Consider the following 23,701-nt stretch of genomic DNA (forward strand, 5'->3'; position numbering starts at 1 on the left):
GTTTTTTCAAAATGTTTTCTTTTTGTCTTTCCATTTTCTTTATAATGTACTGTAATTGTATATTTTTACTTTCCGCATAATAAAAAAAATGACTATGCATTTCTTAGCCTACACGGCAACCTTGTTCAATAGTTTAATAACATTTATTTAACTTTATGAAAGGCGAATATACTTCCGCTTGATGCAAACAATAAGAATAAACTATATACAGATGTTAATCCTGCAATTAGGTAGTGTAAAACTAGCTGTTAGGATGACTGTACAGCACAAAGTAATTAAATAATTAAACTAAACATCTTATGGTGATAATTCTTAAACAACATGATAAATGCACACACACAACTAAATAACACAACTATAGAGGAGGACGTCTCTCATGTGCTCCATGCGCTACAGACTATCACCAAAGACTATCAACAACTGACAAAATATATGCGAAATATACGGTCTGTCCACAAGAGGGCAGTAACAGTCGACAGTTCTTAAGTAGTGTCTGAATAAAGAGCCCTTTGCAACACTAGCTTTGTTTCCATCCAAAAATGCAAATGAACTTTATGCGCAAAACAGAATTATCGCATTAAAGATGTGCGAATAAAGCAGCGTTTCAATCTAAATGAATGACTTGCACCTCAGAAGGCAATCCTGACCCGCAGTGAACGCACGGTAGCGTTTGAAGGTGTCAGACACGGAGAACAGACGCTCTTGATTCTGGAGGTCATTAATAGTATAATAACACTGATACTTAAATGGTAAGGCGTTTTAGAATGACCAAAACAACAGTTCAGATGGTTTACAGTGTGCTCAGCCTGCTGGTTTCTCCATTTACGCACATTTTCATCATCACATGATCTCTTAAAACAGAATCACATGACCTTTTTTAATGCGCATACTGAAATTTGTGTGGTAAAAGTGTTTCCATCGTAGTTTATGTGCATCTTTTCTTATCGAATAAAAAATTATCCTACTCAGTTATGCGAAGCGTTTTTTTTTAAGCGCATTTTCAAAATTTATGCGCATCATGGCGTTTCCATCAACATTTTGCATATGCGTATAAAAATAGGTGGATGGAAACATAGCTACTGATGCGCTTTGGTCCACTCTCTGTATTACGCTGCCTGACTGCCTGTCTGGGATACAATCATGGTTTCCACAAGGTCCGATGCTACTTTCACTTTCACTACGACAGCTGCTCACCTTTTTTCGGTGCAGTTTTTCACTTGGCAGGTTTTTAAGCCCTTCATGCATGTTGAAAGATTGAGTTTATTGTCTTGAAAAGTGAATATGTCTTGACATAATCCACAAAGACGTGACTTAGTAAAGCATGATGTCATGTGCTTTATTCGTTGCATTAGTCTGAATGTAAATCCCCTCGTCAGGCAGTGGTGGAGCAGCGTGAGAGAGTGGACCAAAGCGCATCAAACGAAAGGTATTAACAAAAGAAAAATAGAAAACGTACAAAATATTTTTGTATATATTGGACACAACTGTGATGCTTGTATTTGCACCAGCTCCACATCCACATCTTCACGCATAAATTGTTAAATTATGCTTCGCAATCTCCGTGTTCAGTCCATTACTTCCACTGTATCTGTTTAGCTGAGGGAATGGATGATGTCAGACACAGCAATATTCCAAGATGGCGGTGCCCTTGCACTAAAAGCTGTAGTAAAACATGTCTTTTTCATCTAAATGGTTAATCAAGTTTGTGTATTATATTTACATAAAAGTGGAAACGAATGTACAAAATAATGTAAACTTGACTGACTGCTTCACCTCCACTTTAACTACTACATTATATGATAGTTCAGAATGACCACTACTGCTGCATGTGCGGTCGTGGCGAGACAAAGGACTTACCAAAATTTGTTTTAGGTGTTACAACCGTTGGCGACACTGCCACCAGAGGGTGCAAAGTGATTGTATGCAAACAGACAGAAATACAGCCCTAAATAGCATGCTACTGGTAAATGAAAATTAAATAATTCTTTCATAAATCATTAGAAGCTTGTTAAGATGATAAAAATAAGAACTAAAATCATGAAAGTACAATCATAAAAAAGCAAGCTTGCAATGTTTTAGCCAAAATGTAGAGAAATGTATACTGTACATTATTTGTTCTTTTAAAGTGATAGGACTAAGACAGGCAATAAATAAGCTTTATTTTCATTTACATTGTCTTTGTTGATTATATGAGCTCACAGAATTGGTAATAGGTGCATTTATTTAGGCCTATTAATGAATGTGAGCTCAACAGAATGGACATGTACATGGACATTCTATTTTTCGAAGGGGATAAGTTTTTACTTTACTAATTTATGATACATAAATAATAAACAAATAATTAAATAGGCCTAAATAATTATTTATTTAAATATAATACTGTGCGAGTTTACCATATAGCCGACATAGAATGACACTTTCGGTTTAGAAAAGAGTTATTGGGGATAAATACTTTTTTGTTTTCTTTTTATGTCTTGATTATTCTACATAAATAATGAATGAATAATTTAATAACCCTAAATAACTTTTTATTTAAAGACTACCAGAGAAACACGTAGAAATGGGGAAAATGACCATAAAAAAAGTTTCATGTATGGCCTAATTTTTAGATATTGTGACAGACAACACACAACAATAATTGTATATTACCATAAAACAACAACAAGGCTCATTCAATTCATGCTGCAATACATTTGTAAGGGCATGTTTTATTGAAATGTACAGATCTCATTATTAGCAAACCATTAACTAAGGTGTTTAGCTCAATAAAGTCTTAAATTGCTGCTTAGTAATAGTTAATAAGGTATTTGGTTTAGATATTGGGTAGGATTAGGGATGTGGAATAAGATCACACTTTAGAAGTACTAATAAACACCCAATATATTAATAATGAGCAGGTAATAAGCTTACTAGTGAATTAGTACTTAAACTAATGTGTTAGCATTTTTTTGATAATTTTATGAACAGTGCACATAACAGGAGCAAACCTGTCAACACTGGGTTGTGAAAATAAGGGATAACCCACCCCAACAAAAAGCAAACAAATTACTAAATATGTTAATCTGGAGCCGTTTCATTGTAAATTAACAGTTGAAACAATCAGTAATATGTTTTATTATTTCATTATCTAGAAAGGATAGAATAAATAGTATACATTAGAAAAAGCTGCAAATAAATTAGCAAACCGTTTAGCCTATTAAAATGATTAGCTATTATAAAGAAATTGAATCAAGTTATTAAATCTCATGAACCTTTTCTTCACTGTATAACTTAAACATTCTGATTATAGAGCAGCAAATTAATCTCTCATTTAGATTTTCCATTTGATCACATTAAATAACAGAGGTGCACTTTAAAAATGCACAGATCTATAATGAAAGCATTCAATTGCTTTCTTACTGTTTATGCTTATTTAAGACAAAATTTGTTGTGTTTAAAAGAAAACCAACCAAGATAGACATATTTAGATTATTATTATTATTATTATTATTATTATTATTATTATTATTATTATTATTATTATTATTATTATTATTATTATTACTATGTGTATATGTCTGTTCAAACACGCACCCAAAACCCAGAGTGTCCTTTTTTGTTTTGCTTCAGATCGCATGTACAGAATCCGTTTGGGAAACAGCGTCTATTTAGCAATAATGAGCACGTCTCACAGTCACACACCGGTACATGAACTGACTGTTTTAAGGGTTGCATAGGAGGGGTAACGGCACCTGTAATGGAAAGGAGGGGAATCCCGGCATTTTTATATCTATTTCAAAGTGTTTTCATGCCTAAATAAAAAGAAAGCACAGAACAGATTCACATTTAACAGCAGAAAGCGTGCCCTGGTGGTTTGGCAGTAGGGTTTGCGTATAGGGAGGATCGATCCTGTTATGTTTATTGCCACCCTTCATAGAAAGATTTAAAGTTTGGAAGAAATACGGGAAAATGCCTTTATGGGATGATACCGGGATAGAATTGTAAAATACAGGAGAATCCCCAGAAAAACGGGAGGGTTAAGTATGAACAGGAGAAATATACGATTATTTTTGTTCAATCAATTGGTTCTCTGATTTGATTGTTAACTGCTTAACCTCTGATAACTGCTTATTTATAGTTAATAAGGTACTAGAGTTTAGTTATTGGGAAAGATTAGGGATGTGGATTAGGATCACATTTTATAAGTACTAATAAACAGCCAATATCTTATTAATAAGCAGGTAATAAGCTAATAGTTACTAGTGAATTAGTACCTAAACTAAGGTGTTAGCATTTTCTTTAGACTTTTATGAACAATGAACATAACAGGGGTTAATACTATTTTTTTGTACAATTAATAGATGCTCTGATTTGTCTTTATTTTTGGTTGTGCTCATGAAAATATGTCCTCATAAAAACACTCTAACATAAAAGAAAAGTCTTTCATATTCTAGAAAATACAATACTCAAAACGTTATGTGGCAAAGCAGAGTTCAGCAAAACTCATTTTCGGAGGCCGTTATCTCTGTGCAATATTTGTCAATAAGTCAAGAATGCACTTAGTGTGCGTTCCTTTCAAATGTGTGTGGTGTGTTATGCATTCCCACAAGTCATGCTGTGTTTTATCAGGTGTTCGGGACTCCGTTTCACACACACTGAAGCCAGATGACCCTTCACAAACAGCCGAGCCACCCGTCCTGCTCGACCTCCCCGAAAACAGATCCACAATACCGTAAGTCAACAAATCTGGCATCCACAAACCTCACATTCCCCTATCAGCACACCTTCAATATTTTAAATCACACCATCATTTTGGAGGAGAGTTTGCACAGACTTCATAATTCACTCCACATTCAGCAAACGCTCGAAAGACACAAATTACAGACTCAATTCCTGACTCCTGGTAAGCAAGCGTTCAGCTGCCCGTACCTCTCTATTTTTCCTCTCTCTCTCTCCATCTTCGAGAGAGACAGGTAGATTTAGTTTGACAAAGGTCAGTAATATATTCCTCGCAGAGAGCTCAGCTAATAAGCTGTGAATGAAGATCTTTGTTAATAAAGTGTCAGGCGAGTTCCAGCTCACAAAAGCAGCTCTGTCACCATAATTGCTCCATCATTAGCATCCCGGCCACGTCAGAGTGCTAAGTCAGTCATTAGGCGAGGGGATAAAACGCTGAACAGATTCTGTTGCAAGCAGGTGATAACATCTCCCTTCATTTGGTCCAACGTAAACCAAGCATGTAATAGGGACATTCAGGACTGGTTGCACGTAGCTATCGGTTGGCAAAATTATTTATATACTGTACAGACTTGTGATAAAACTTGTATGGGGCAGTGGCTATAAAGTAGAGCAGTTGCTTTCTGCTGATGCTAAATTATATATTAAAAAAGTAGCAGATGTTTAGGAAAGCTATTTATTTCTGAGATAAATAAAGGTGTTATTTGTAACTAGGTGCAGTCTAGTCTAGTTTAGTTCAGTTCAGTTCAGTTCAATTCAGTTCAGTTCAGTTCAGTTCAGTCTAGTTCAGTTCAGTTCAGTCTAGTTCAGTTCAGTTCAGTCTAGTTCAGTTCAGTTCAGTCTAGTTCAGTTCCGTTCCGTTCAGTTCAGTTCAGTTCAGTTCAGTTCAGTTCAGTTTAGTTTAGTTTAGTTTAGTCCAGTCCAGTCCAGTCCAGTCCAGTCCAGTTTAGTTCAGATAGTATAGGTAAGAAATCTAATTATGTGACATTAGCTATGTTTTCATCCACCTTTTTTATGCGTGTTTTGGATATGGGCATTACATTTTTTTTGATGGAAATGCCCAGATAAGCATAAATTATGAAAATGCGCATAAAAACATATGCGCATAATGAAGTACTAGGAATAAACCTTTAATTCGCTAAGACAAAATGCATATAAACTACGATGGAAACACTTTTACCAAACAAATTCCAGTATGTGCTTTAAAAAAGTAATTAGAAGAGATTATGTGATGATAAAAATGTGTATGAATGGACACACTAAGCGGCTAAGCACATTGTAGAACATCTGAAGTTTGTTTTGGTCATTCTAAAATGCCTTAACCATTTCAGTATTAGTGTTAAATTTTTTATTTCCTCTAGAATTTGTTTAAGTGTCTGTGCTCTGCATCTCATGCCATTGTCACGTGTTCATTGTGTATCGGCATTGTCTTCTAATGCGCAAGTCTTTTATTAAAAAAAGAAAAGATTGACACAGCTTCTCCGACTGCAGCAAATTTCGTTTTTACTGTTGATATTTGGCGCCAGTTTATCAGGAAGTGTCGATTTTTGACTCATTGGATGAATATGTTGCTTTATTCGCACATATTTCATGCGATGTTCCAGTTTTGTGCATAAATTTAATTAGCATTTTTGGATTTAAACTAATGCTAACTAAAAGGCTTGACGTATGAGGCCAATTCACACTGCATAGACAAATGCCAACCAACAAATCTTTTGGAGTTTGTTGGATCAGTGTGGTTTACTCCTGTCAGCATCTGTTGCCATTGGCCATCCGTTTGTTGGATTGTGAAACGTCTGAGCAGTATGATATGATTTTCCAACAAACAGCAACAAACTCAGACTTAATCTGATCAGGAACCAGATGTAGATTCGATTTTAGCCCTGAGATGGATCATTTAAATAAATATTTAATTAATTATTATTGTTTGTAGCAATTGTTGGAGAATTGTAAACATTTAAGTAATTTATAAATAACATTTTTAAATATAATGACCAACTTGTTTGTTGGTGTTTTCTTGTGTGGTGTGAATTAGCCTTTAGGGTGCATGTCCACTTAAACTTTTTTTACAATAGCTTAGTATTTTTTTCTGTTGTTAATGGAAGTGCCACGTTTTTGTTTTTGTTTTTTGTCACAAGGTGCTGAGAGCTGTTTTTAAAAGCTCCTCTAGAAGCACTCAGAGCATTTTTAAAAGATCACTGTATTTCTAGTTGAACTAAAAAACTCTTTGGTGGACACGCACCGTTTGGTATAAGCTACAATTTGTTCTGTTTTGACATTTCAGGTATAAGCAAAATAACTTGCTGTGTCCCAATTCTCAACTACTTATACTTAGTCCTAAACTTTACTTTTTTCTTCACAAAAAAAGTTCATACTTTTGAGTGTACAACAGTAGAGTATCCAAGCTTTGCGACATACAACTTCCACATTAATGGATCGCTCTGTTGCCTAATTAAGTGCCCTGTCAGTCATCTTGTCATATCTATCCCCATTTCTTTCACATTTAATTTTCTAGCGTAACGGAGGTGTAGCAGCATGTTAATCTGCCATTTGTGTGTGTTTCATGCAGGGAAATCTCCTAAGGTGTTTGCATAATTATGCATTCACAAGTTAATGAACAAACTCAAAAGTTGCAGATGAAATATAATGTGTAAAATGTGAAATAAATGATACATTTCCGTTAGGTTTCCCAGCGATGTGTTACAGCTAGGAAGGGCATCCGCTGTGTAAAACGTATGCTGGATAATTTGGCTGTTCATTCCGCCGTGGCGACCCCAGATTAATAAAGGGACTAAGCCGAAAATGTATGAATAAATGAACGAATTTCCGTTAGGTATAAACTAATCAATCAAACATCATTACCAAAACCTCTCCACTTAACCCCTCTGCCTACTATGTTCGCCATGTTTGTAGTTTGAAACTAATTTTTACCTTCTAATCAAATTCACATGCAACGTGCAATGTATTGTTGGCAATATTAGGATGAGGTGGATAAGTTGGCGGTTTATTCCACTATGGTGACCCCTAATGAATAAAGAGACTAAGCGGAAGGAAAATGAAATGAAATGAATATCGGACAGATAGTATGTGAATCGAGACGCAGAAACTGACTCTGGAACATGTAGTTATTCAAAATTATGCATTCATTCATTTTCTTTTGGCTTAGTCCCTTATTTATCAGGGGTCGCCACAGCGGAATGAACCGCCAACTATTCCGCCATATGTTTTACACAGCGTGTGACCTTCTCACAACCCAGTACTAGGAAATATTCAAAATTATGCAGTTCTGAAATTCTGCATTACGCCGAAGATGTATGACCACCTCAGGGTTTGCATAAATCTTAAATAATTCAATGGTCTGTCATCAAATATTCCTTCCATAATCAATGATTCAGTCATGTAGAAACACAAACACTTCTACTTGTGAAAGGCTTGTCCTCTTCCCTCACATGCCAAATGAAAACATTGATTATTTCTTCTTCTTTTTTTTTCTTTTTTTATACAAAGACCTGCCCGTGATGCCCCTGACCGATGCACAAGCCATTTTGATGCTGTAGCCCAAATTCGAGGAGAGGCCTTCTTTTTTAAAGGTAAGGAAAGTGGATCAAATTGTTTTTCAAAACTGTCCTGAGCTCAGTTTTAGTGATTTATTGATGATCCACTTCAAATGTTGACTACTATATATCTTTTTGTGTGCACTGTCAATATTTTAAAGCAGCTTCAACTAATTTTTAGCAACAACTTTATTACTGAATAGCTAGATTTAAAAAATTATAACTCTTGAATCATTTAGTTGATCTCTATTTTAACAGACTTCTTGTAATTTAATAATAATAGAATATGTTCAACAATTTTAAGATGTTTTTAGTAATTGGCATTAGAGTGTGTACAACCTGCAAAATATCTGTAATAAAACATCTTTTGATTTTTTCAGTTATATTTTATATTAATAGTTTGACTTTTTAGAGCTTTTCATATTTTCATTTTACAGAGGCGCTGTAATGAAAGCTAAAATGCCGTCCAAACTCTGCTATTTCCAAGGAGCTTCTTCTGTTTCTGTATTTAGGCTTCCAAAGCACACAACACAAAGAGAGAAGTGCTTACAATTTAATTTTAATTATGTTCCAGTGAATTATGAAATTAATATAGCTAGCATTTGACAAAGGACAGCTTCCAGAATCTCTGTTCAGTGCTGGATTTGGCTAAAAACTCCTCAGGAGGAGGATCTCCAACAATAATAGACGAAGCTGTGGATTGTGAGCCACAACCTGTATTTTTATTTGTTAAAATTTATCTATTACATGCATAGTGTCTAGCGTTAATGGTATGTTGTAGCGAGGGCGTAAACAAGAATGTAAACAACGGGAAATGCTGTTTGGCACTGCTAACAATTCAGCAACAAATTCATATTTATCAGTCAAACCGCTGTAAACACCCACAAGCTTCACCAGCGCTGCAGTGTCTCTCTTTGCAGCCATTTTCTGTGCTTTCTACATCTCAACTAATGAACTCACAAAAGATATGTGGACGCTTCATATTACTGACACATGCTTATTCCAAATATATGTGAAAGACACTTGTCAGATTTAATTTTATAGTGCAGGCGTGAGGTTCAGCTGTGTCCTTTTCATTTTCTGTCTGATTCAGGCTCAAACTGATACTGCCAACATCTACTCTGACTGACAGTATTCATACAGTGTAAAAGCATGTGCTATTAGAGGCATGATGCTTTTCCTGGTGACGTGGAGCCAATCCACGAATCCCAGCACATTATGTTAGCTGACCAATCAGAGCCTCTTGAGGGCGGGTCTTTCGAAGGAACTGTGTAGCAGTGTAGCTCTGTAGCATCATATGAAGTAAGATATATGAAAAAATAACGTCTTTTTTTTACAAATGAAGCATGAGCACACACTGCTTTGCATCTTATAAACACAGCCAAGCCTTAAAAATACACTCTGGACCACCCCTTTAAATATTCAGTAATGTTATTGTGTCCTGTCATATATATTTTTATAGCATTATACTTGTGCATTGAAGCATTTCACATACACATATATATAAATAAAGGTATTTGTGTATGTGCGTGTATGTAATGTTTTTAAGTATAATGCTACAAATGGACAATTTGAAAAATGAGAAAAAATAGAACTATTGGCAATACATATTTTTATGCTAAAAATAAATTGAACATTAACTCACATGTCTATTGGTATAAGTCTTTTAGATAGTTTTAATTTACAAATCAAAATACTGATGACATTAAAGGTCCTGTAAAGCACTTGGAAATGTGCAATTTTATTAAATGTTTTACGATGCTCAACCAAAACTCAAAGAAAGGATGGGACATAGTGTAGCTCCTCCCCTTTAAAGAAAGAGCCAATAGCATTTTGTTTTATAACCGCTCTGCCAGTGAAAGTGGTTGAACTCCAGTGCATTAAATGTGAAGCATCTTGAAGGGGGTGGGGCATGTCAGATACTAGAGAGCATTTGATTGGTTATAATTTGATGAGAAACTGAAGTGAGGTGACTTGATCCATCCAAAACTGGTGATCCATTTTAGGAGGAAGTGATAAACTATAAGCTTTGCATGTTTATATCAGTTTTATATTTTCTAAACGCGAATTTTGTCACTGTTTTGCAGCACACTAGCTTATAGATATTTTAAAAACTAATACTGATACTAACATCTTAAAAAAACGTAATTTTAATTTCATGGGACTTTAAAAAAACGTATTATTAAAATCAGAATGCAAAGACGCTGAATTCCTCAAACATGGACTGCTGTAAAGTGGTTTAGTCATTAATGCGCTGATGCACACTAGCGCTGTCTGTGTTTTGATATATTATTATTTGTGCACTGTATTTGCATGGCTGGTTCTGGCAGCTGGGCACCTCCTATCCACTGCCTCCGGGGCACACACGCATTCCTCGGTTTATTACCTCTTATACATCATACGATAGCGCATAATTACACCATAAGCTTACATAAACACAAATAATCACACATTGTTACTGTCAAACGTCTCATCAGGGAAGTATTTCTGGCGTCTGACACGTGAGAAGCACCTGGTGTCATTACGGCCTGCGCAGATCCATCGCTTCTGGAGGGGTCTACCTGCCAACCTGGACAGTGTGGATGCTGTATACGAGAGGCCTGGAGACCACAAGATCGTGTTCTTTAAAGGTAAATGCCTTGATATAACACTATTGTATCTATATTTTTTGCCTAATGTGTCTCAAATTAGTTTCAAGTCCATTCAGAAGGAGTAGAACAAATCAATTTTTGACTGACGGTCTGCTAAAATTCTTTAGTTCTTTGCCTCTGTGTCATTTAAAACCCTTTAACGTACAGCAATACGTTAACTATCCTTAATTACATAATATAGCTGCACACTATACAAATAATTCATATCCATACTGATATCATATCTAAAATTGAGTGAAAGGTATGTTTGGATTTGTGTTTTATCTTTACCCACCATGAAAATGACATTACACTTTTATTTTAACATGGCATTAGAATCACAAGCATATGTCACCAAAGCTCTTTTAAGTTCACTGTGTTTTGGTTCTCCAGGTTAATTTCTCTTTGTATTGCCTACAGTATAGAAGTCATCACTATATGTTGCTGTGGAAAAACTGATTTCCGCACTGATTTCAGATTCCCGCAGATTTTTAGCCTATCATTTAGTCTATGTAGTTGCTTGTGTAAAAGTGTGTGAATTTATATTTATTCAGTTTTCAAATTAATTTCACTAATATTATTGTGATGATATAATAGTAATATTAAAATATTCATAGGATTTATTTACAATACAGTTTATAAAGTAATATTAGATTAGATTAGATTAGATTCAACTTTATTGTCATTACACATGTACAAGTACAAGGCAACGAAATGCAGTTTCGGTCTAACCAGCAGTGCAATAGCAGCAAGTGCAAGATACAGGTATAAGTTATAAAGTGCAGTTATAGAAAAACTATGGTGATATTTACAGATGGATGTACTATCAACATTATATACAGGTTGTATTAGCTATGAACAGATATTTTCTGTCTTTAGTAGATATATTATATGAGAGACTTGCTTTGTTTACAAAATATGTGGATCTGATTGGATTTGCATTTTAAACATTAAATAAAAGTTTAAATTTTGGTATTATTTTTTATTTGATATATTAAGTTTTTAGTTATGATACTTCTAAAATTATTCTGCATAAATCCACAGATTTTTTACAATATTCTGTCTGGCCCTACTCATGGTCTGTTAAAAGTAACTTGCTAATTCTAATAAGTAGGAAAGCACCAAATTTTCGGCCACCTAAAATTATTGCCCGAACATGTCATTTTTGGTTTTAGACTGAATGAGAAAAACGACCAAAAACATGAACCAAACAGAAAAGGCACTGCCCAGAACATTAGTTCACTGGTTATTTTATTACTTAGTGTTCTTAACAATTTAAGTTCAATTTAAAAAGTCTTCCAAAATGATTTTGCATTATGTAATAAAATAATAAATAATTATTACAAAGCATTTTCAGTTTCAGTTTTTCGACTGAGTGTATCCAGATGTTTCAGTCCAGAATTTTCATTTCTGTGCATCCCTTCTAATAAGTTGCCTTTTGATATTAAACGGATAAACTGTGGAGAAAAATATCATATTATATCGTATGCAAATAATCAGATGCTGTTTTTTACAGCTTAAATGAAGTTACTACCATAATTCACAGAAAGCATTATGAGACCTAGGGAAAAATGAAGTATTTGAAGGAATAGTTCACCCCCAAAATTTAAATTCTTCATGTTGAACACTTTGTTTCTTTGTTGAACACAAAAGAAGATATTTTGAAGAATGTTGGAAACTGCTACAGACTCCATAATATATATTTTTTAAATCCTACCATGGATGTCAATGGCTACAAGTTTCCAACATTTTTCAAAATGTCTTTTGTCTTCTGTCTTTTCGAACCAGCAACCATCTTGCTGTGAGGAGATCTTGCTAACCGTGATTCCCTATTCCTTTAATTTTAAACTTATCTTTTTTTTATGAACAATTATAATTGTTTTTCCTGAATTTCCTGAATCTCTCTCTCTCTCTCTCTCTCTCTCTCTCTCTCTCTCTCTCTCTCTCTCTCTCTCTCTCTCTCTCTCTCTCTCTCTCTCTCTCTCTCTCTCTATATATATATATATAAATTCAGGAAATATATATTTATAGCTTCAATAAGGTAATAAGGTACTTAAAATTGTTCAGCTTGTATTGAGTGGAAAAATAAATCTTAAATGCTAGAGGTGTGAACCTACACTGGTCTCACGGTTCGGTTCGGTTCGGTTTGCGATTACGATTATCATGCCATTGATTCGGTTCAATTCGATATCTTGGTGCATCACGGTGCATTGATGATGCTTATACACAGTTTTAGATTTTTTCAAAGCACAGCAATATTAATACAATATAATATTAATATAATTATTATAATATAATATTACAATTTTGTCCTTTAATACAAAGTCAAATAAATAAAATGTACCTTTAAACAACACGAGCATTTATAGATATGCAAATAAACAAATATAAATATCCCGCTCGCTTTCTGAGTCTTGTCTAGCAAGTTCTTTCTTACACCCCTTTGATTGGTCACACAGTCAACAGAAAGGGCTGCTATTGGCTCTTACGCGCTGGCGCGCTTCACCGACGTGTGACACTAAAAAACGGCAGCGGCCATCACAGCTGATCCATTTAATACACGGTGGAGAAAACTCTGCAGACACACGCTCGTGTCTGTATCCAGAGAGGAGAGGAAAAGTCACGCCAGCAGGTCAAATGGACCACAGTGAGAGAGAGAGAGAAATGGAGTTTACTTTCATTCTCTCAATTGCAGTGAAATAGGGGCTTCTGCTGTGAGTGAAAGACTGTCCAGCAAACACACATGCAGTGAATTTGTGCACAATTTCTGCATTTTTAAGTAGTTGGAGTGTTGTAAATACTCGCGCTCGCCTCCCTCGCCATAGTAAGCTACGGCTACGTAGCGCATTTGAGATGAAAGACGTCAGTACATAATAACCGGTTATGATTATTACTGAACCGAAACTGACTTGTCCGTGTCTGCATTGCGGTGCACCAAAGAAACAATTAATTTTGACACCCCTATAAAATACACTATCTTCTTATTAAGTCATGACTTATGAATTACTGTTTTCATGCCCAAGCCGCTTCACATTTGAATTGAGAAAATACTTGTTTATGACCACTTTTAGTCATATCACACATTAAATTGAATTTGATATAAAATCTTCGTGTACACAACAGTCTCTGGACTTGCTGCATCACAGACATCAATATTTAAACAATTTCTAAAAAATGAATCACTTTCTGGGCCTCGGATATTAAGCATGGATATATATATTGTGATCGTGATTTTCAAAAGTATTACATGGCTTTGTAAACGTTTATTATTACCATTTGTTGAGTCTCCCCATACAGTTTGATAGAGCGCTTGGACCCTTAAGTTGCTTTGTGTGACGTCACACCTAACAAGCGGATAAAAGAAATTGATGAGACCTGCAGCTATGGAAAAACTCAGAATCTTTGCACTATTCTGTTCACTGTCTGCATTTTCTTGCATCTCTCAGTGTGGTTTGAATTGGGCTTTAGAGTTGGGGTGTTGAGTTTTGCACAACTTATTTGGTGCAGAAAATATCCAGTTTAATACAGTTTTTTTGTTGCTTTTGGCAGTCAGTAATCTAAAAAAAGTTCACAGTTAAAGAAATCAAAACATCTATCAAAAGCTCTTTCAAATGATTTTGCACAAAAAAAGACTTTCTTATTATGTACTTAATTCCAGACATTTTAGATAAAATGCTCCCTGCAGCATAAACACACACACACACGCTCAGCTAAATTCTCTGAGTGACTGAAACGTAACGCTGTTGAGTTATGTAAATGTCATTTGTAATAAGAATTGGACTATAAGCAAACAATGTCCTTTAAATATATAATGCAAGAGTGTTTTAGAGATGTGCCTCAAATCCAAATTCAGCTCAAAAGCACAGAGGTAAAAGGAACATGTGTTATATTCTTAGAGCATTCAAATATATTTCACTGCAGGGGTGTGTGTGTGTGTGTAGTTTATTATGTGGTTTACAAGGACACAATGTAGACAGAAACTTGTGAGACGACATGCATTATAAATAAGCAATTAGTTACTTAAAAAAATAGAGTAAACCTTTTGACTTCAGTTAAAAAAGTGAGTAACCTCATTTTAACTTCGAACTATTAACATCATTTACTTAATTTTGAGGCATTGGGCTCACTTACTTTAAGTAAAGTCAACTAATCAATTTAAAAGCATGTTATTTACTCACTTTTTTCAAGTAGTCAACAAACTACATTTACAGTGTGTGTATGACCTATAGGTGTTACTTTAAGGTAGTTTACCAGGATGTATCTTGTGTCCTCATAATTCGAAATGCTTAAAATCATACTTTTTTATTGTTTTTGGTCTTTTGACATACAAATTTGGCTAATGTTTTCCTGTGAGGGTAGGAGTAGTGTGAGGCCATATAATAAGCGTTTTTAACAGTATGAGCAGGGTGTGGTGGGGTCTTAATATGTCTTAAATTTCAAGAACTTAAATTCACAGAAATTGTGTCTTAAATAATTGTAAATGGGTCCTAATTTTAATATGCCCATGTAAAGATATCAATCAGGCCAACACGCATCCAATCACCAACAATCCATTTCAATAGAACTTTTAACAAACTTTATTTACCATGGTTTAAATATTATTTCTACAATAATATTTGTTTAAAGATTCTATGTGTATTTATAGTCTATATATGGTGAGGACACTGACCTGGACAAACTGCTGTACATACGTTTAGTTTATTATAACTTTTAAAGATTTATTTTTTAAATATGTTGAAAAATGTGTATGCATACAACTAAGGTTTGCTTGTTTTGACAATTTATTTACATTTGTAGCTCAGAAACAACTACTTAAAATATGATATAAAAAAGTCCTGCATAAGTCATCTGAAGTTTTATTCATAATGGTCTTAAAAAGGTCTTTGTGACTTTGTAAAACTTGCAGAAACCCAGTATAAGAGACGGTATGCCTATAGAGAGTCCTCGTAACCCACATAAACAAGTGTGAGTGTGTGTTTGTTTTGGTCATTCATTTACACAACAACAGTCTTTTTTTTGGCATAAAAATGCAGGTTTTTAAAAACAGGTTTCAACATGCAACTCAGCAGGCACAGGATGTGAACATTACGCCAGATTGACGTTTTACCCCAACGTTGTGGGACGTTGCATTTTGACAGGAAACTAAAATTGAGTTGATGTCAGAACCCAATGTCAGGCCGACATCAATGTCCAACATTGGACAGAAATTGCATTTTGGTTACTTTCCAACGCAACCTAAAAACAACAAAATATCAACGTCTAATGATATTAAGGCTTGACGTTGTGTGGACGTTACCAGTATGACGTCTTTCAGACGTTGGATTTTGTTGGACAAATAAATGTCAGTACTGTATTTGACGTCAATATGATGTTGCTTTAGGATGTTGGCTTGACGTTGGATTTTCACAACCTAAAATCAACATTATATTAACGTCATTTCACATCGTTATTGGACGTCAAAATAACATTGTCCTTAGATGCTGATGACCTAAAACTTAATATTAAGATCTTAGGACTTTGTATCTGCTGGAAATTTATGAAAATAAAGTATCTGTGTAAACAGCAAAAACTTAACAAAAGCTATTCAATTTCCATTTTCAAGTATGACCATTGTGCGAAAATATTCTAGAATATGTTCAATTCAAAAGTGTATGTACAGCTGTGAAAAAAAAAACTGAGACCACTTGAAATTTCTCAGCTTTTTTGAATTTGTATTCTAAATGTACAGATTTAAGCAGCATTTCTGAAATTCAATTTCAGCTCAAAAGCACGATTGTAAAAATGTGTAGTATATATGTACAGCATTGAAATATATTTTACTGCAGGGGTGTGTGTGTGTGTGTGTGTGTGTGTGTGTGTGTGTGTGTGTGTGTGTGCGTGTGTGTGTGCGTGCGTGCGTGCATGCGTGTATGCGTGTGTGTGTGTGTGCGTGTGCGCGTGTGTGTGTGTGTGTGTGTTTACTTATGTGGTTTGTGAGGACAAAAAATTGACTAATGACACTGACTTGGTGTTGCATTGTTGTTTACAAGTATCTGCCTTGTGTCCTCATAATTTGAAACACTTAAAATCGCCTTTAGTCAACACTCAAATTTCGTCTTTCATGTGAGGGTTGGGTTAGGAGTAGGGTAAAGCCATATAGTAAGAGTTTTTACAGTAAAAGATACATTATGCCTATGGAGAGTCCTCGTAACCCACATATACATGTGCATGTGTGTGTGTGTGTGTTTTGACAATTCATTTACACAACAACAGTCTTTCTAAAGCCTAAAATGCCTAAAAATGCAGACTTTTTAAAACTTAATTTTAGAAAATAATGTTTCTATATTAACTGCAAAAACTAAACAAAAACCACTTAATTTCCATTTTAAGTATGATTATTGTGCGAAAATATCCTAAAATATGTTCAATTCAAAGTGTATATACAGCTGTGATAATAAAAAAAAAAACCACTTGAAAATTCTCAGCTTTTCTGAATTTGGATTTAAGATTTAAGTGGCACAAATCCAATTTCAGCTCAAAAGCAGCAAGGTTAAAGGAACGTGTGTTATGTATTTACAGCATTTAAATGTATTTCACAGCAGGACTGTTTTCTCTAATCTGCTTTGCTGCTAAAGAAACCTATTTCCCACCTGACAGCAAGTTGTTCTTGCTTCTTCAGGAGGAAAGTATTGGGTGTTCAAGGATAATAATGTAGAAGAGGGCTACCCGCGATCAGTCAGTGACTTCGGCCTGCCGGTGGAGGGAGTGGATGCGGTGTTTGTTTGGCAGCACAATGAGAAGACCTACTTCTTCAAGGACAACCAATACTGGCGCTACGATGACCATCTGCGGCGCATGGACCTCGGATACCCAAAAGACATGGCATTGTGGAAAGGGATCCCGGCTCAACTGGATGATGCCATGCGGTGGTCTGACAGTAAGTATAGCGAGTCATGCTATGCCTCTTGAATTTTAAGCAGCTCTCCTGGATGTTATTTTGTTGAGCCACCAGAAATGAATTGTTTACCTTTCCTGCTGAAAAAAGAGTGACATTGAATTTCTCGACTAGTATATAGTGGTTTAGCTATAGTTAAAGGACAGTGTGGCCATACAGAATGAAGCTGCTGAAAGTGCTTCACCAAGGAAGTTGCTCATTAAAGACACCATTATATCAAATTTGCAGCATGTCTGGTGGCTTTAAGGCTGTTGATATGCTAATGAAATCCTAATACGAGTGTTTATGACATGTAAACATTCAATTAGTCTCTTTTGGGAAATGGACCAAAATTGTTGCTTTTCTTTGCTTGAAAATAAGTTCACGGAATAGTGTTCAAGAATGTTTATTGTGTAAATGTAGCCCAAAACCAGTAAAATGCTAAATAGTTAGATATTTGTCAAGGTAACATTTAAACTTCATTTATGTACTAAAACACGTCCAAAAGAATGAAATACTAAAATGGCAAAATATAAAATAGTCTTCATTTTTTTCTGTGTTCATTTACATTAGGGTTATAGGGTGTGTGTGTGCGTGCGTGCGTGCGTGTGTGTGTATGTATATGTGTATATATATATATATATATATATATATATATATATATATATATATATATATATATATATATATATATATATATATATATATATATATATATATATAATGCCTTGATTTTTAATTATTTAATTAGGACAGTAAGGTCTGACTTTACTTTGACAAAAGTCTTGTCACTTATCAGAAATAATATACAGTACAAGATATAAAGTCATGGTGCAGTGGAACAGAATTAATATTGTGTATGACTTCCATGAGCTTGAAGAACTGCATCCATACATCTCTGCAATGACCCAAATAACTTATTAATAAAGTCATCTGGAATGGCAAAGAAAGCGTTCTTACAGGACTCCCAGAGCTCATCAAGATTCTTTGGATTCATCTTCAGTGCCTCCTCCATCTTAGTCAAGGCATACTCAATAATGTTCATATCTGGTGACTGGGTTGGCCAATCCTGGGGCACCTCGACCATCTTTGCTTTCAGTAATTTTGATGTGAAGGCTGAAGTATGAGAAGAAGCTCTGTAATGGGCAGCTTAAATGTCTTGATACCTCAGGCTGTTGATGTTGCCATCCACTATGGAGAGCTCTCGCACGCCCCCATACTGATTGTAACCCCAAACCATGATTTTTCCTTTACCAAACTTGACTGATTTCTATGGGAATCTTGGGTCCATGTGGGTTCCAATAGGTGCAGTTCAACAGATGATTCATCAGAAAGATCGACCTTCTGCCACTTCTCCAAATGATCAACTAAAAGTCAAGTTATTATTTGTTGCTCTTACAACTGTGATTTACTTGATTTACTTACTGTGATTAAGACAAAAAGTACAAAAGTAGCCACCAAGTAGTTGTTCTAAAAGCATATTAATTAATCTAAAACGTAACTCGGGTTACATTTTTTTAACTCAAACATTATTACAAAATTTTTCTTTACTCGTTACTTAGAAAATAGCATTATTACGTAACTCGCGTTACTTGTAATGCATTACCCCAACACTGTTTATGTGTGAATTATCCCTTTAAAGTATTGGTATGCACTCTTTAGCTACAAACATGTACTAAAGGGTACAGCCCCAGTGACCACTTTTATACATTTATTTCTAAGGGTGTATGCAATACGCATTTACCACCATCTCCATGTTAAAATAACTCCAGCGCTTTATTCCTGGTATAAAGGGATTGTAGGCAGCTGTACGACCCCTGATCCGCTTTGAAGAAATGATTTTATTTGGTTTGGAGAGGATGTTTGGTGTTTTGATTGTGTGGTTGTCATAGCAGCAGTTTTGATGTCTATGTGAGCTGAATGGAGAAACAGACATAATGTTCTGTCATGTCTAATGCACACCATTGTGTCTAGTGCAGGGCGAGCTCCTCATGGTGTCTTCAAAGATGAAAAACCAGCATTTGATATGTGGCTATGGAAAGGAATTGAGCTAAACTTTGATAGCTAAGCACTTTCTTATGAAAACACGCACAGCCTGTTTTATCCTTCTTTCCATGTTTATCTTTCGCAGTGCTCTCAAAATTGAGTGTATGGAATAATTCATGTGTTTAACGCATTTATTCAGTTTGACCAACCCGGAGTCAGCAAATCCAAAAATCCAAAATGATTTAGCTAGAAAGCCTATTTCTGATGGAGAAAAGACTGCAGGCCAAATCATGCAGGTTTGTTTGAAAATCAGGACTGTTAGAGAATATTGTCCTTTTTATGTTTTTGTTTGCCTCAAACTGAAAAGTTTGCTAGCAGGCTTCAACAACACATTCTTAAATGTTTAGGAATTATCTCAGTAGACAGAAGCAGTTAGTCTTTTGTGGGTGTTTGAATGTCCATTCAATGCATTTTCAACTAACTCTGGAAATGGATGGAAGCCCTAAATACTTTTGAATGTTTGTTTACAGCTGTTTTTCAGATTCTGGAGCACATTCAAGTTCTAAAGAAAAATATAAATGATACATTATCTTAAATAAAACAAATACATTTATAGATATGGTGTATAAGTATATAAGAATTTCACTCACCTGGGAAATGGAGGCCACTTGAATGATTTGTGAGCACAATTAAGTGCACACAGCATGCCATATTAACTTTTAATTGTGAGAAAAAATTACAAAAAGCAACTGACTGCATAAGGCCACATAAGTTCAGCGGCTAATAAGCCGGAATCAGCTGAGGTGATGTGACTGCGACCAGCGAGACCTAGCTGTCACTCAAGTGGCCATGTCCTTAATTGTGCAGACTTAATATAACATAATATAAATTAAATGGATGAGTTATTTAAAAAAAAAAATCACCCCCCCTCACAGTTGTCATGAAGGGTAATATTAGCTATATGAACCAAAATTGTTCTTTGTACCAGCCTGTAAACAGTTGTAAAACGGGGCATTTAAACATTGGGCTCAACAGAAATAAAAGTGCGTGAGCCACTGGGGTGGTACCTTTAGGTACACATTTGTACCTAAAAGGTCCATATTAATACCTCACGGGTACATATTAGTACCTTAAAAGGACAAAAGTGTTCCTCTTAAAATTTTTAGGGTACTAATATATACTTTCAAGATACCAATATGGACCCTTTAAGTACAAATGTGTACCTTTTGAAAAGGTACCACACCTGTGACAGCTCACGTACCTTTATTTCTGAGAGTGTATTTGGAGACTCAACAAATGGTAATAAACATTTACAAAGCAAAAATCTTTCGAAACTTTTCGAAAATATTGCTCGTAATATTTATTATATATACTAATATTTTAACAATTTATAAAAATTACATTTTGGCCATCTGACATTAGGCATGGATATATATATTTCAAAAGTTCACACTTAGCTCATGATTTATACATAGCTTGTTTGGCGTGCTGTCCTGGGAGAGAGCCCTGGGCTCAAGGGATCCTCGAGCCCAGGGCTCCCTCCTTTCACAGAGCGAGGGGAGATTGAGCTCAGGTCGATCTCAAACTCCCAAGGCCAAGGTGAACTTCCTGAGAGTAAGACATTAGAAAAAAGATTTTGGCTTATTTTATCTATAATATAGAGCACATTTGGATGGTGGGAGGAAACCGGGGAACCCGGGGGAAACCCACGCGGACACGGGGAAAACATACAAACTTCGCACAGAAATACCAGATGACCCAGTGAAGACCCAATGCCATTGGTATTCTTGCTGTGAGGCAACAGTGCTAGTCACTAGGCCACCGTGCCGCCCATTCTGGATAAAGGTGGAATAAGGGGAGGAGGGGGGTTTCTTCCAGACGAAGATAGTTGTAGAGAGGAAATGAGGATATATATAGTGACTTGGGATCCTTTGATTGGAGGATCATGATTAGCTAATGTGGACCAGCTGGGTCAATCATGAGCACATGCTCCTCTCGAAATTAGTTTAAAATTAAACTTCACATATCCATGCCTAATGTCAGATGGCCAGAAAGTAATTTTTATAAATTGTTAAAATATTAGTGTTTGTGATGCAGCAAGTCTAGAGACTGTTGTGTACACAATGATTTTATATCAAATTCACTTTAATGTGTGATATGACTAAAAGTGGTCATAAATTAATATTTTCTCAATTCAAATGAGTAGCGGCTTGGACCCAGAAACAGTATTTCATACGTCACGACTTAACAAGTAGATACAATTTATAATGATACATATTTCAGAGTCCTTTAAGGACATTTTCATATGCACTATTATAAAAAATTGCCTTTGACACCTATAAATTTGTCACATGCAGATTTTTTAAATGTCACTTTAGAGTAGAGGCCATTTGATAAACTGTAATGCCATTTAATTCAGCATCCAGTTTTACACATTGCCGATTCCCTCACAAGCATAGTTTTAGGATCGAGTTGCCTCACCAGATGATCTCCCCCACAGTGGCAGCTCTGTAGGCAGAATGAAGGCCAGAGAAGTCGTCTCATCAGGTGTTTTCCTCTGAGGCTCTGCCAACCCCACAGGACGAGCGCTGAGAACAGGCCACACTCTAAAGTGTCAGTCCCCATGCTCCACAGGAGCCGACAGTCTCCTGTTCAGATAGACCGCAATGAAGGCCAATTTCACCTGCAGAGAGAGATGGAGAGAGAGATACTAAAGCTCTCGTTCATGTGCTACAAATGCAAGTCTCAGGCTGAAGGAGAGGAAGAGCTTTTCATCAAGTGGTAAAATGTGGGACTCTCCATTTGGGATTTTACACTATATCTGTTTTTTCTCATCCACTGAAACACAATTGCTCGGCTGTCAGCAGGAGTAGAAGCAGTTTATAGATAGATTATAAAATTGAATTCTGGGATTTACTCAATGCTGAACAAGTTGAAATATTTAGTTTTGGTTATTTTTTCAGGTAATACTTCAAGTAATAAATATATATAAAGTGTTCAGCATAATTGAGTACACTCCATTTTGAAAATTAATATTTTTATCCGTTTCTCAGTGAATATAGGCAATGTATTCTGGTGCATTTAAACAAAACAGAGTTATTAAACAGATATATTGATTAAAATAAAATTTTAGTCACCAAACATATTTAGAAATTGAAAGATACAATTAAATTCAAGCAAATTGTTGCGAAATAAAATTACAACCTACAAAATTTCAATTAAATTTTTAAATTTTTTTGCTTCTCTATATTTCTTCCTCTTTTTTCAAATTTGTATTTAATATTTTTCTCTAACATATAAATTTGGATGTACTAGTTTTTGGACCGTTATCGTAAGTTATTTTGTTAAATAAGCTCCAGATTTGGCTTCTGTACTGACTAATCTAATGTATATGCACAAATATAATATTGTACAGCTTCCTATTAAAATATGAATTTAAAAGATAGAGGGGTGTACTTATATATGCTGAGCACTAAATATAGTCTTAAGGATATCTATAAGCTAGCATACTCCAAAACAAAATTTAAAGAAGATATAAACATCCAAAGCTTGTATTTTGTCAATGAATGTTTTTTTTTTAAACTATTGTCATTTCATTCTGTAGTTTCTCATCAAATCTTCTGGCCAATCAAATGCTTTCTAATTCCTGACATGTCCCGCCCTCTTCAAGACACTATTGTTATATGTGCTTGAGCTCAACTACACTCACTAGCTATGTTTCCATTCAAAGATGCAAATTAAATTAATGCACAAAACTGGAATATCGCATTTAAGACATGCGAATAAAGCAATGTTTCTATTCAAGTAGTCAAAGAGAACAAAATCATCAGTTCCTGATTAACTGGCGGCAAAAATCAAAGGTAAAATCTGTGTAAAAGGAGAAAAGGTAAAAGGAGAATCTG

The 23,701-nt window shown here is 35.2% G+C and overlaps 1 protein-coding gene across 1 annotated transcript in view; it reads left to right on the plus strand.

Moving 5' to 3' along the window:
• The window catches only part of mmp17a (matrix metallopeptidase 17a), a 166,074-nt gene that overhangs the window by 137,078 nt on the left and 5,295 nt on the right, over positions 1–23,701 (plus strand). The window contains exons 6-9 of the mRNA XM_056446307.1: positions 4,609–4,711; positions 8,224–8,306; positions 10,748–10,900; positions 17,559–17,816. Of these exons, the coding sequence (XP_056302282.1) occupies positions 4,609–4,711; positions 8,224–8,306; positions 10,748–10,900; positions 17,559–17,816 (597 nt within the window). The remainder of the gene's footprint in view (positions 1–4,608; positions 4,712–8,223; positions 8,307–10,747; positions 10,901–17,558; positions 17,817–23,701) is intronic.

Source organism: Danio aesculapii, chromosome 21, assembly GCF_903798145.1.
Source record: "Danio aesculapii chromosome 21, fDanAes4.1, whole genome shotgun sequence".
Classification (NCBI taxonomy): domain Eukaryota; kingdom Metazoa; phylum Chordata; class Actinopteri; order Cypriniformes; family Danionidae; genus Danio; species Danio aesculapii.